At 37.8% G+C, this 14,278-nt stretch overlaps 2 protein-coding genes across 8 annotated transcripts; both read left to right on the plus strand.

Annotated features, from left to right (window-relative positions):
• The first annotated feature begins 227 nt into the window (after positions 1-227).
• On the plus strand, positions 228-8,900 carry LOC127794503 (probable dolichyl-diphosphooligosaccharide--protein glycosyltransferase subunit 3B). Of its 4 annotated transcripts, none has more exons than XM_052325659.1 (2): positions 228-1,402; positions 8,429-8,900. In XM_052325659.1, the coding sequence occupies exon 1, from the start codon at positions 330-332 to the stop codon at positions 1,365-1,367; it is 1,038 nt and encodes a 345-aa protein (XP_052181619.1). In that variant the 5' UTR covers positions 228-329; the 3' UTR covers positions 1,368-1,402; positions 8,429-8,900. The 4 variants fall into 4 exon arrangements, with proteins under 4 accessions (XP_052181619.1, XP_052181618.1, XP_052181617.1 ...); XM_052325658.1 differs by having other exon boundaries at positions 8,433-8,900; XM_052325657.1 differs by lacking the exon at positions 8,429-8,900 and adding an exon at positions 6,053-6,261.
• A 1,747-nt stretch (positions 8,901-10,647) lies between these two features.
• On the plus strand, positions 10,648-13,823 carry LOC127793888 (CRIB domain-containing protein RIC10-like). Of its 4 annotated transcripts, none has more exons than XM_052324666.1 (6): positions 10,648-10,986; positions 11,098-11,134; positions 11,244-11,401; positions 11,530-11,627; positions 11,759-11,864; positions 13,262-13,823. In XM_052324666.1, the coding sequence occupies exons 3-6, from the start codon at positions 11,344-11,346 to the stop codon at positions 13,462-13,464; spliced, it is 465 nt and encodes a 154-aa protein (XP_052180626.1). In that variant the 5' UTR covers positions 10,648-10,986; positions 11,098-11,134; positions 11,244-11,343; the 3' UTR covers positions 13,465-13,823. The 4 variants fall into 4 exon arrangements, with proteins under 4 accessions (XP_052180626.1, XP_052180625.1, XP_052180627.1 ...); XM_052324665.1 differs by having other exon boundaries at positions 10,649-10,986; positions 11,098-11,145; XM_052324667.1 differs by lacking the exon at positions 11,098-11,134 and having other exon boundaries at positions 10,649-11,097.
• Positions 13,824-14,278: the final 455 nt, after the last annotated feature.

Below are 14,278 nucleotides of genomic sequence, written 5' to 3' on the forward strand. Positions count from 1 at the left end.
TTTTGTTGATATCTTTTTAGTGATCTGATTGTAAAAACTTCCTTTTTTTTTTTTTTTAAATCATTGCTCAAGCATATATAATAAGTATTTTTAGATTTAGATGATTAATTTAGCCTCTATATAATTCAATTTAATTATACTCTCAGTCTGAGATACCCATGTAACCTCTCACTCGGTACAGTAGCGAACCGTAGAGTAGAGAGTCCTCAACCGCACCGAATATCCTTCCCTCAAAGTCATCGTGATTCGTGGACTCGGTCTTAAAAACAGAACCCTAGTCTGCAGATCCGCCAGATCGCATTCCAAAGGCCAACTGCACCCCCCTGAAAATGGCGATCTCGACGCTCCATTTGTCTCTCCTCCTAACCCTCTCCTCTCTCGCTGCCGCCGCCGCCTCCGCCTCCGCCGACGGCTCTGACGTCGTCGCCGAGCTTCTCGCCCTCCAATCTCAATCCGACTCCGGCGTGATCCACCTCAACGACCATCTATTCAACCGCCTCCTCACCGCCACCAAACCCCCTCGCCCCTTCTCCCTCCTCATCTTCTTCGATGCCACCCAGCTCCACAGCAAGACCGAGCTCCAACTCAAGGCCCTCCGATCTGAGTTCGCCCTCGTCGCCTCTTCCTTCATCGCCAACAATGAAGACAATCCATCGTCTCGTTCCAAGCTCTTCTTTTGCGACGTCGAATTCCGGGAGTCCCAATCCACTTTTTCCGCTTTCGGCGTCAACTCCCTCCCCCACATCCGCCTCGTCCCGGCCACCGCTCGCAACGTCAAGGACGATAGCCAACAAATGGACGCCGGAGACTTCTCGCGACTCGCCGAATCCATGGCCGAATTCGTCGAATCGAAAACGAAACTCACTGTTGGACCCATCCATCGTCCCCCGCTGTTCTCCAAGAAACAGCTGATGGTGATCTTTGCAGTAGTGTTGATTTGGTTGCCATTTATGGTAAAAAAAGTGATCGCCGGTGAGACCCTATTGCACGATCGCAAGATCTGGATGGCCGGAGCTGTGTTTGTGTACTTCTTCAGTGTTTCAGGGTCTATGCATAATATAATTCGGAAGATGCCTATGTTTTTGGCCGACCGGAATGATCCATCGCGGCTAATTTTCTTCTACCAGGGCTCGGGAATGCAGCTCGGAGCTGAGGGCTTTGCAATTGGGTTTCTGTATACAATTGTTGGGCTGCTGTTGGCTTTAATGACTCATGTGCTTGTGAAGGTGAGGAATGTGACTGCGCAGCGGCTGATTATGATCGTAGCGCTGTTCGTTTCATTTTGGGCGGTTAAGAAAGTTGTTTCCTTGGATAACTGGAAGACGGGTTACGGAATTCACATGTACTGGCCTTCGAGTTGGCAGTGAGGCCAAAGATATCACTTGTTTGTCTCTAATAATAGGTAAGAGATTTCCATTAGTTGATCTGTGAAGTGGACTAGGTCCTGCCTGATGGCAGTTTGATGAATGCTTGAATTTTGATGAATTTATCTGAAAAAAAGGCTTGAATTTTCCTAAAGTATATTTTCCTGCCAGTAAATTTTGAAGGTGAAACAAATGCTGATTTTATATTGCCGCGAGTCCATGGTTATTCTACTTGTATTTCTCAGCTTCTTGCTTTCTGGATGAGTTTTGAATTGTAATAGTTTTCCTCATTCCATCACTTCATTCTTGTTGTTAAGTAGAAAAGCATCCTTTCCTGTCCTCTTATACTACGTATAGGTTAGTTCTCTAACACCACAACAAAATGGGAATTGAGGACAAAAGAATAATTAAAACACACAGAAGGGGTAATGTTGACCTTTTAACAGTGCTCTTTTGTTTTTTTTTGATGAAGGATGTTGTTCGCTCGTGCCACCATATATCAAGTGTAGGTCAAATTGTTTAATTATATAAATCCAGAATCAACTTTAAAGCATAAAGGAATGTTGTTTCACTTTACCAAGCATTTCCTTTTCCTAGCAAATTGTGTGATCCCCTTGGCAATAGTCTATGAACCACCAAATGCAGTTGTGGTTACAGATATAAATATGCAATAAACTGGATATGGCAATTTGAAGAAATAAAGAACACAAATATTGGAGGTATATAATATATATTATACTTTTATTAGTATTGTTCATGAAGTAGACCAAAAGACGTTTTTATGAACAGGTGCATGAAATGAAAGAAGTTTATTGCTTAAGACAGAGGAGATTAAAGAAAAAATTTGACAAAAAAACTATTAGGTTTAGGCATAACATGAGACATAATGGCAAGAAATGATCATGGATAGAGATGATTGGTGATTTTGAAACCCATGTAGTTGACCTAATGGGATTAAGACGTGGTATTGCTGTTGTTATTGGGAATGTCCTTGAATACAATTTCCAAAGAGCATTAAAAATATTAGAAAAGTGTTGGTAATTAAATATTTAGATCCCATTCATTTTATATGATAAAAAATTACTACAAATATCATTATTTCATCATAAAGATACCATTAAAAACTACAATAAAGATAATATATGTGTAATTGAACATACAAAAAAGAAATATCTTCTTTTCTTTGGGGTTGTGATTAAGCTCAAATATGTTATTATTTTTTCCTCAAGAGTCTTATTGTAATTCGAGCTTTTTCCTTAGAAAAAACTTTAAAAGCTCTATTAAAATCGTGTTACATGCACATCATCCATGAACTGTGAATTCTTGACATGTTAAAACAAAAATATAATAATAAAAAACTAGAACATGCCATTTGATTTGCCTCGTGTGCTTCAAAGCACCTGATGAATTTTTGTGTCCAACACGTATCAAGCATGAGTATGACTCTTAAAATGAAGTGTCTATGCCTTCTAGGGCCTGTTTGGTATTATTGTGCTGTGTTATGTGTTTTTGTACTGTGCTGGGAAGCAATGTTAAAAAAGCAGTGTTTGGTAACTGAGTGTGATATCGTGCTCATGAATATTAACAGTAAGTGTCAAAAGTAGCTGGGGAAAACCAATCTCATTCCTTATTGCAGGGTTACAAGATTATATACAGTTGCTAAAGGCTAATCTTAGTCTTTTATCTTAGGCAGTTTCCTAATCTAGCTCCTGCTGAAATTAAGAAAGATTTACAAGATACAATCAAGATAGAATCTCCTAGGTAAAGGAATAGAAAGAAAATATGGAAATACAAATCAAGCAAATAAATCCTTGAATATAAATGGGAATCTCGGTATTTTCTAACACTTATCCTCGAGATTGTGAGTGAATGTCTTGCATTCCAATCTTGTTCAATAACCTTTGGCACATAGGACTAGGCATACCATTTGTAAGAATATCTACAAATTGATCACCGGTAAACACAAAGGGTGTGCAAATTATGTCACTATCTAGCTTCTCTTTTATGAAATGTTTGTCTACTTCAACATGCTTTGTCCGATCATGTTGTATCGGATTATAAGCAATGCCAATAACAGATTTATTGTCATAATAAATGTAATGCCTCATATTGTCATAAGGTTGCCACATAAGTTAAGTGAGTTTAAAATACTGATAATTGACTTGATAGTAAAAATAAGTCGCCGAATCGATCGCAGGGAGTGCCCTGAAATCTTGATGTCTAAGGAAAATGATATGATATTGACAAGCATCCCGAGACGAGATTTATGGTATTTAAAGAAATCGGAATCAAGACTATTTTCGATACAATTGTGATTCAGGCTGAAAAATTGAATCGTCGTAGGGGACTTCTGGAAAGTTAACGAAACCCTTAAGGGACTGCGGTTTTATGTAAGAATCAACTATGAAGTGATTTCGGGATGAAACAAAGATCCTGTGAGGGTGCAGAGATAAAACACACTTATTAGTAAACTTGAAATTATTAATTTTGGATTTTAAGTATCTCGATGATTATTAATTCGATATTTGATGGTGTAATAGAAATTGTGTAAAGTCTAAAATGAGATTATGAAATTAATTGAGGGTATGGCCTTAAGGTGATGTGAGATATGATAAGATGATGTGAGATATGTTGAAGTGATGTGAGGTATGGTGAATTAGTAAGAGTTATGATTGTGGATTTCAAAAGTTAATCAATTCTAGCTTTGGATCACTTTGGAGTCCAAGCCTATAAATAGGGCCATGAGATTGTTCCTAAAACCATTCCATTGAGAGAGATTGAGGTAAAGGATTTGTGCTTGAGAAACATGAGAGAAATTTGCAAAAGGAAGAAGGAAAGTCGGAGCAAAATCAAGGTTATGGACGAGAATCGAGGTGGTATGAGATAAGTTTAAGGTGAGAGTTCTTAACCGAAGTTATGTTTTACTGTGAAGAGTTCCTAATCGAAGTTTTGTTTTATTATAAGTGGTTCTACCGAAAACTTAGTTTACTGTGAGTGTTCTTACTTAAAAACTTGGTTTTATTTTGGGTGGTTTGAACCTATACATGATTTGTTTATACAAATGATTTGGTATGTTATAGTTTGTTTGCATAGAGATGGTTCATCCAAAGTGGTTATTTACATGTACATTGAATTTTGTACTTTAAATTATGTGCATGGAAATGTTGGTTTTTATATGATACATGGTCTGTGATAGTGACATTAGCATGTTTGTGTGATGTCCTTGTGGGATGTGGGTAGTCAACCTGTGTTGTGGCACTTGAGTAATAGCACTCGGGATGTATGCCAAGGATTAATGCTATGTGACCTACTTGGGACAGGGTTGAGACGGACTTCACCTTATGGTACTCAAGTGGCGGGGCTGAGAGTGGACACCACCCCGAATGTTGACTTAAGTGGCAGGGCTGAGAGTGGACACCACTCTGGATTCCTTTGAGAAATAGCACTATTGCCTAGGTGGACGTTGAATTCCAGGAATAGTACTGATCATCTCGCGACTAGGGTTGTGTTGAGATCCGAAATGCTTTTGAGTGAGAGCGTAATGCCCAGTGTTCTAAAAATCGGCCTAGGCGGCCACCTAAGCGCTAGGCGGCTGCTGGTCGCCCCGAAATTGCCCTAGTCAAGCCGCCTAGGCACCAGCCCGAGTAATCGATCGGCTTGGGCTCCTAGACGGCCTAGGCAGCGCCTAGTCAGCCAGCGCACCTAAGCGCCCAATTTGTTGGCTTTAAATATTAGCTATTTTTAGTTTTTTTTTTTTTTTTGCTAAATCATTAAATTGAACCTCTCAGCGTCTCCCCCTCTCACTCTCTTCTCACTCCAAGGCCGTTGCTGCCTCCTTAATGTCGCCAAGCTTTATCGACCCGCTAGTAGCTCATCGTCGTCGTTGCGTCTAGCTCCATCCTTGCCGCTAAGCTTCATCGTCACCACCTCTTATCCGTCGCGTCCTCCTCGTCTTCGTTTCCTCAGCATCATCGCCCCCGCCCCCATCCTCGCCGTCGAGCTCCATCTCCGCCATGGCAAGCTTCATCTCCGTCGTAACCTCTCTCTTTCTCTGGTTATTGGGGCGTTTGTTACGCCTGCATTTTTGTTTCGGTTTCTATTTTTTGTTTTTTATTTTTCATTTCATTTTATTTTTCTTTTCTATTTATATATAATTATTAGATTTATATTTAATTTATATTATTAATTATATATATTCAATAATATTTTCAAGAAATCCACTTAGCTGCTTGCTTATAGTATTGATTGTATGATTAAATTAAAATATTGTTTTCTTACTATCAAATTACATCACAAAGTTTAAAAAAAAAAAAAAACAGCAGTTTTCCTAGGCCCCCTAGGCGCTAGGCCCCAGCTTGGCGCCTAACTAGCGCCTAGGGCTTTTTAGAACACTGGTAATGCCTAACATGATATAGGGGTGATACCCGGGTTCGTGCATTGAAATTGTCCTTCTTAAGTAGGATTATGTTATACCAATGTGTTGATGAGGTTGTGTTGTCTTTAGAGATATTGCATTTTCTCCGATTAGGGTTAAGTGCTATGTGGGATTTTTTTGGGTTGGAGCCTGTCGGGATATGTCGATTTTGTTTCATGGTCTTGCATATATTCATGAAAATGTATTTGAACTCTCACTTAAATGATTTAGTATCTAATTTGGATTATGTCACTGGAATATTCAAACGTTCCAGGTGAAAGTAGCGGCGCTAAAGAAAAAGAGGTTATCGAGATGTAGCCGTCATTTACGTTGGTGATCTTTAGCTTATATTTTGTCTATTGTTAGAGGTGTTTAGTAGTTGTTGTTGAGAGATAAGTCTCTATGTATTTTATTTTGAAAATGTCATGTCAAATGATGATTCGTTTTCTACGTTATGAATAAAGTGAATTTGATTATGTGAAATTTGAGGTTTCGATTTTGCTTTCACTGATGTGATGATATTTCTAGTCTTACCTTATTCTTTTAAGTTAATATGCTGAGATGGTAGATCGGGATTGTTGGGGTTTGATTTATGTTAGAGTGTATGTTAAATGATTGTTGGAAAAAAAAATGTCCCCGAAATCTCAAGTTAGCACACGCTTGGAAAAAATAGGGCGTTATAGTAAAGCCTCATAGGTGTTGTCCACTTAATCCTTAGGTCTTTCAAGAGTATTTTGATCCAAAGTAGTTCACGTATTCTCAGGGTTATTGATCTGAACTTTACTTCAGCACTTGATTGGGCTATAACACTTTTTCTTGTTTCTCCAAATCACAAGATTATCCCCTAGGAATGTGAAATACCTTGATGGTGATCTTTTATCAACCACTGATCCTGCATAGTCAATATTGGTATAAGCTTCAAGAGACATCTCTTTCCCCTTCTTGAATAATATACCTTTACCTGGTTGTCCCCTTTAAATAATGTAGGATCTTATACATTGCTTTTAGGTGAATTTCCTTAGGATTATGCATGAATTGACTAGACACACTCACTGCATAAGCAATGTTTGGCTGGGTATGCGAGAGATAAATAGGCCTTCCCACTAGCCTTTGATAAGAACCTTTATCCACGGTAGCATCTTCTGGAACATCTCTTTGCCTGTGATTAGTTTCAATTGGTGTGTCAAAAGCCCTACTTCCTAACATTCCAGTTTTAGTCAACAAGTTAAGTATATATTTTTATTGAGAGATAAAGATTCCTTGTTTAGAATGAATCACCTCAATACTCAAAAAATGTTTTAATATGCCCAGCTCCTTAATCCCTAATTCCTTGATCAAGTAGCCTCTCAACATTTCCATTCCAACCATATCATTTCCTGTTACTATGACATTATCCATATAAACAAGTAATGCAATCACTTCCCTTATGGTCAAGTGACGTATAAACAAGGTGTGATCATTTTGACTTTGTTTGTATCTCATACCCTTGTGACCGAGTGACATATAAATAGGGTATGATCACCTTGACTTTGTTTATATCCCATACCAAGCATGACTTTGGTGAATCGACCAAACCATGCTTTTGGTGACTGATTTAGTCCATATAAAGTCTTTTTCAATTTGCATATTACATTTTCTCTTGTCTTTGGTCTAAACCTGGGTGGTATTTCCATATAGATTTCTTCCTCTAAGTCCCCATGTAAGAATGTATTTTTAAATTGCTGCAGTTAGCAACCTAGATTAACAGCTAAGGACAATAGCGCACCCTCACAATGTTCATTTTTGCCACCGGAGTAAATGTTTCCAGATAATCTACTTCATGTGTTTGGGTATATCCCTTAGCAACTAACCTTACTTTGTACTTTTCTAAGGATCCATCTGATTTATATTTCATAGTTTACATCTATTTGCATCCCACTGAATTCTTTTTCTTTGGTAATTTCACCAACTCTCAAGTTTGATTCTTTTTCAGTAATGCCATCTCTACATTCATGGCACTCTTCCCATTCTCATTGCCTATTGTTTCGGAAAGGTCCTAGATTGTGTTTAGGGTTGTTGACTGGGAGGAGGACGAGGATTCGGTGTTAGCGTGTAACAGGATAATAGAAGGATTTGTTTTGTACTCACTCCAGAAAAATGAATTGAAGCTTAACATTCATGGACTCATAGCTTCCTAAGGAGGTTATGATGGTTCTCAGGGATTAAACCCGAAAGACCTGAATCGATGGGCCTTTAACTGTGTCATCTTTCAAGTTATGGGAAGTCTAGGATAGGAAGTACAACCGAGTTTATTACTAAGTAGCAAATCCCCTGTGTCTATCTCTTAGAAACGGAATTAATTATCTAGTAGTGGTGGTTCCTTTGGGTTAGTTGGTCCTTGTATTGATTTTTGTGTGTGGGTTATTACACTTCTTGCAAGATGAGTAGTTAAAAAAAGGTGGAATTCCTGTTGTTTGTCTGGATTCACTTCCTCTCGATTTACTTTAATGTAATGTATACTCTGGATTCCAGTTGGTTTGCTGCCTCGATCAATTGAAAAAAAAAAAAATGGAAATGAAGGAAACTAGACCAGATTGAACAGACTTCATTCACCCACAATGACATTTTATGATGGTGACCTCCTTCACCTTGTCTATAAATTGGCAGGCAGGCAGGCAGGCAGGCATTGGTGGTGCTCCTTCCTCTGATGTCGTATTCCTTTCATGCCATTGCCATGCCAGGCGTTCGTTTTTATCGTCTTCTTGCTTGCTTTTCATCTTTGAGGAAAATGCAGTCTGCTGGTGGATGCATTAGTACTAGCAGAGTTATCCATCTTGAAACTACTATTCTCATATGTTCCTAAAAGAAGAGGCGTATGAAGAATTGAGTTGTTCACATTGACCAGTCCCCCGATTGCAATATGCAGCAGCCAGCTCAACCATTTGCCATTTGGCCCCCAGATTGATGCTATGATTTCTTTTCCCCCCTAATTAATGGATTAAACTAGTAATAAGTCACGCTCAACTTTTGCCCTCGCTAGGGAATATTTAATGTAATTGTAATATCATGCCATTATGTAAACTTGCTTATACACGAGTCATCTCACTCATTATGGGTAACTTTTGATAGACCATTAATAATAACATTATTATTGATTCCTTCGCTTTTAAATTTTATTGGGTAAATTATATAAAATTTTTCGGTCATATGTAACTTATCTCTTGTGCTTTCGATTATATCAAAAATTCGCATTACACTTTCAAAATATTGCAATCAACAATAATTTATTATTATTTTACATAATTTTATGCAATCTATTGGTTGATTAATGCAAGATTTTGTATTTTTTTGATATATTAAAATTATATATGTAGAATTATTATATAAAATTATATAAAATAACAATAAATTGTGGTTGATTGTAACATTTTGAAAGTGTAAAGAGTTTTTTTGATACAATCGAAAATACAGAGAATAAGTTACACATGATCTAAATATAGCGGGTTTCATATAATTTACTCAATTTTATTTAAATATTTTAGAAATTAGTGATAGCACATCATTCAAACCCAGGCTGTCGAGAAAATCCTAAGAAATTATTGTCTTAAAATTTGGGCTCATGTATGGCCATGTACTCTCTCTCACACACAAATATATAAATTTTAGTTTTTTGTTATTTAAAAAATTTACATTAGAAGTTTAGTAGATCTTAGAATCATAATGAAAGATTATTTGTCAATTAATATTTTTCATCCTTACTCAACAGAATATTTTACATCCTATTACTACTACTACTACTACTACTACTACTACTACTAGACTCACGAGGGTTGATTTCCGAAGCAAGCCTCAGCCTCTTAATTATTTCCTTTAATTCCTAGCTGTCTATGTCTCGGATAACAAACCTAAAAACCTCAATCTTACCTACCAAAACGTCTCAATCTCTCACTTCATGTTCGGTCAGCCCTTTTATTAATTATATCAGATTCATTAATTAAGCAAATTTCCAACGAGCTAATCCCACGACTGTCGCAGCGCTGCCTTGCAAGCAACGTCCGTTTTCATCAGACGTGACTCCAACAACGTATCTTTGTATATTTATCTTTTGAGTTATTTTATAAAGCGAGACAGATTTACGGATAGATTTATAAAATAAAAATTAAAAAAATTAAAATACGTTTATCCATATTATATTAAAAAAATATAATGTAATATTATTTTAATCTTTTAAATTTTATTTTATAAATTTATTTGTCAATTTATTTGACTCAATTTTTTTTTTTTTTTATCATTTTTATGGATATGCGCAACAACATATACACATAAGCACATGGATGTATCTTCAGGAACTGGGGTTTTGCTGTTGCTGAGGAAGCCCATGAACTGAATCATGGCCGATCAACAGATGGAGTTTTGAAGTGGAGAAGAAGGGTTCTAATAAGGATAAAGTATTAGCATATAGATTCAATGGGATTGCAGAAATCCCATTTGGAATAAATAAATAGGAGTAATAATGTTGAGGAATTGGATTGTCATATGGATGGCACGAAAGACTAGATGAATTCCTTGACAGTTGGCTTGAATGGGATGGATGTCTTTCTTAAAAAATTATGCAAAGAATGTCCAAAGGACCAAAACAACTTGTCATTTTCTATTCTGAGAAAAATTTTCCGGAAAAAAAAAAAAAGAGAGGTTTTTCCCTATGTTGAGGCACTGTGAAGACAGGAATAGGAAGTGGGGCCCGCGATTTACTCGTTCAACAGCAAGCACATTTGCACCATATTATGCCATGGCACCAACCCTCCATTGCCTCCCAAATAAAAAACCCAATAAAGAAATGAGTTTGATTGATTTATTTATTTTTTAATATTATTACGTGTTGGAATCCATTCTATATTCCCCTTCTCCTTCAAAACCACCTCTTACCTCTCTTTTGGGAGGTTTTTGTTTGTGGTTGTCCATGTTTTGTCTTGCTCCCCCATTTTCCCCTTTGTCCTCCTCCTCTCCTCTTCTTCTCCACTGAATCAATCCACCATTGGATATTTCTTTCCTGCTTTTTCTTGTTTGGCACTACTGGGTTTTCTTCAAGATCCTCTTTGGGGCAGTATCTCAATCGTCTTCAATGGTAGTTGTTGAAGAAGAAGATGATGGGGAACAATGAAATGCATAAACTAGTTGGAGGAGGAGAAGTTGCTTCTCCTTTTATCACCCCAAGTTCTCTCTAGAAAGGTAATGTTGGCTCCGCATTTTGCTGATTCTTTCATCTTTTGGGGGTTTGGGGTAACCAAATGCCTTTATGCCCTCCATATTCCATGGTTTGATACCAATACCATTGCACAGGCAAGCTGCTCTTCAAGCACATCTTATTCTGCCTTCTGTAATACTCATGTAACCCTTTTTATTTCTTGTCTCTGAGCTCACTTTTTGATAGGGAAAAAGTGAAGAATTAGGGAAACCCGTCTCTGAGTATGTTTTCTTTCTAACAGGCAAAGAAACCACCTCATTCTCATTTCTGGGTGTTCTCCTTCTCTGCTCTATCATACCTTGGAGGAGGGTAGCTGATTGATTAAGCTTGTGGTTCTCACCATGGCAACAAAAATCAAAGGGATCTATAAAGGATTCAAGTACATCTCCCAAATCTTTGGTAACTCCTCTATGTATAATTTGTATGTACTTATATTGAATCTATTTTGGGGTTATTTTCCTTTACATTGTGATGATACTTGGTGCTCTTGGCGAATTGATATTTTGTGCATGTCCTTTGTTTTATAGTTGTAAAGGAGCGTGAGATGGAAATTGGGTACCCAACAGATGTTAAACATGTGGCACATATTGGGTGGGATGGCCCTTCTGGAAGTGCACCTAGTTGGGTACATATTTTAAATTGATGTTACTTATGTTTTCTCCAGTTTCTTCCTTTTCTTTTGGATCATTTGCCTGGAAATTGGTTAATCATATGTTTAAATGTTATTTTTGGCCGTTTGGTTGGCTGCAAAATTAGATGAATGAATTCAGAACTGCATCAGATTTCGCGGCAACATCTATTGGCAATCTTCATGAAACAAGAGGAGGTTCCAGTTCTGCAATATCCCCATGGTCATCTCAAGGTCCACTTTCATCTCTTTCTATTTTCTTTCATGTATCTCTTTGAATCTTCAAAGAATTTAAAATCGTTTATGCTTTACAAAGAATTGAATGATTATTTAGGGTATATATATAGAGAGAGAGAGAGGGGCTTATGCGGTAGCAATTGAACTCAGTATTCTAAAACGTGCTAGGTGCTAGTTGGGTGTTTAGCAATTTTTTTTTTTTTTTTAATTTTAGCAAGGAGGAAAATGGCTTGCTGCTTGCTACAAGTAGCAAAGAGCAAGGACGAAGATGGTGCAACAAGTAGCAAGGAGGAAGATGGCCATACGTACCGAAGGAAGAAGAGCGAGAACGGGTAGGGAGAGAACGGCCTGATCGGTAGTGAGAGAGAGAGAAACAACGAGATCGAAAGCAAGAGAGAAATGACAAGATCAGCAGCACTGACAAGTTCGGCGAGAGAGAGTAACGACGAGAGAAAGGGGGAATGATAATCAGCCCAAGTTGTGTGCGACCCAGGCGGCTAGGCGGCCTAGGCCAAGCGGCAACCCAGGCTGCACCTAGCCGCCTGGGCCACCGATCGGCACCTAGAGGTGCCGATTTGGCCTGAATCGCGGTGGCCAAGGGCCGCCTTTTAGGACACTGATTGAACTACTTCTGATGTCATGGGCAGTCCTCCTAAATCTAATTAGACAAAGGCAAACCCAGCTTTTTCCGGTGGTTTTATATTGAGAGGAAATAATAGGCCTGTCCTCTCTGAAGGTAAATTTGGAGTTCAGTCTTGGCAGAGCCATTTTTCTCTCTTGTATGATAAGGAATCACTTTATCACAATGGAAGTCTAGAAAGCTTTGTATTCATCACCCAAAAAGAAAAGGAAAGAAGAATCTATGAAGCTTCGTTCAATCCAAGAATGTTGATTAATAGGCTTTGCATACTGTGGTTCTCATATTATGATTGCTGCAAAACCTTGCAGATAGTTTTAATCTCTCCGCCAATTCTGCAGTTGTGCTGTCGTTGACTTCATAACAAAGAGGAAGAGTTTCAAATGACCAAATTTCCACTAATTCTCCGCAAAAGATAATTTCATTGGCATCACGAGCTAATCACCATATATAGGAGCATCTTTTTCTTTTATTTTTCTCAAATATTCTTTATTCAACTGATTGAAACTTGAACTCATGATTGTTGAAGATATGGTCATAAATAGAAATGATTGTCAATCTAGAATCTATGTAGCCAACCTCATCTTGAATTCATTCTTTTCGATTCTTTTGGCAAAAGAATGGATGCTTGTGAAAGACTGGAGATAGCACATTAGATTCTGGCCTTTTGTGTAATATAGTCATCCTATGTTATGGTACACTTTTGCTTACTACCTTTACAGATTCTTACGTTTGATCTATCATCTTCATGTCACAGACTTTGAATCCATGGACCAGCAGTCAGTATCTGAATTATTCAAAGAACAACCATCAACGGACCTGCCCAACATTCCAAAGAAACCAAAGAGGAAGAAAACCAAGTCAAATTCCTCCCCCAAGTCTTCCTCCTCATCGAGGTCTTCGCGAGCAGCAAAATCAAAGGTGAAATTTGTTGAGGTCAATGCTGACCTAAAAATTTAGAAGTGATGTAAAATTGTTGACTTGGTGATAAGATGGGAAACTTCAACGAGCATATCAGACATCGTAGTGTCCTTCCTGTTCTCAGAATGTTCAATGACAACTCTTCCGAAGAAAATGCAGCTGATTGAGAGAAAACTTGTGTATATTTAGAGAGTGTGTTCTTTATGTGAGATTGACACAAGCAGAGAGTTGATTCCAGAAGTTAGGCGGAGATTAGCAAGGTGTGACAAATGTAAGAAATGATCAGGGGTTGCAATCTTTTGTTCTTTGTTCTTTGGTTTTTTGCTTTTATTTTGGATTTAGCACAAATAAATAAAAATGTAGAAAATTAAATTCGTAAATGATCATGATGGAAAAGTAAGCAAATTTTGCGACTTCTCAAGAATTTGGAGTTAGAATTCCTGTAGCCTACCTAGAGGGATTAAGGGCTTGGGATTGTTGTTGTTTTCTTCGTCGGGGATTGGGAGCTGAACAGGAATGCTCAGTATGCTATGATCATGTATGAATGGCAGTGCAACACTTTTGAATGCTGTAATATGCAGTTTTCCCTCTTATTACAGGTTAAAATTTAACATTCTTTGATCATTCTCTGAAATATCAAAACCTTGATCAGGTCTCTTGTTTGAGTTGTGAAAATGCCTCCTCTCTCTCTCTCTCTCTCTGCCCAAAAAAAGCAAGGGGATGGTTATGTACAAATATGACTATGACTCTCCTGACTGTCGCAAAGTGGGAGCCATGTCATGGAGGACTCCCTGATCAAATCAAACCTAAACTCATTTCCCATGGCATTGATTCTTTATAAAGGACTTGCCTA

The sequence above is a fragment of the Diospyros lotus genome, chromosome 2 (genome assembly GCF_014633365.1).
Source record: "Diospyros lotus cultivar Yz01 chromosome 2, ASM1463336v1, whole genome shotgun sequence".
NCBI classification, from domain to species: Eukaryota; Viridiplantae; Streptophyta; class Magnoliopsida; order Ericales; family Ebenaceae; genus Diospyros; species Diospyros lotus.

What these genes read in the sequence shown, in the direction of transcription:
- LOC127794503 (XM_052325659.1), top strand. Translation starts at nt 330, where the DNA reads ATGGCGATCTCGACGCTCCATTTGTCTCTCCTCCTAACCCTCTCCTCT.
- LOC127793888 (XM_052324666.1), top strand. Translation starts at nt 11,344, where the DNA reads ATGGCAACAAAAATCAAAGGGATCTATAAAGGATTCAAGTACATCTCC. An exon ending in GTACATCTCCCAAATCTTTG is followed by an intron (nt 11,402 to 11,529) that starts GTAACTCCTCTA and finishes TTTGTTTTATAG; the next exon opens with TTGTAAAGGAGCGTGAGATG. An exon ending in ATCCCCATGGTCATCTCAAG is followed by an intron (nt 11,865 to 13,261) that starts GTCCACTTTCAT and finishes TTCATGTCACAG; the next exon opens with ACTTTGAATCCATGGACCAG.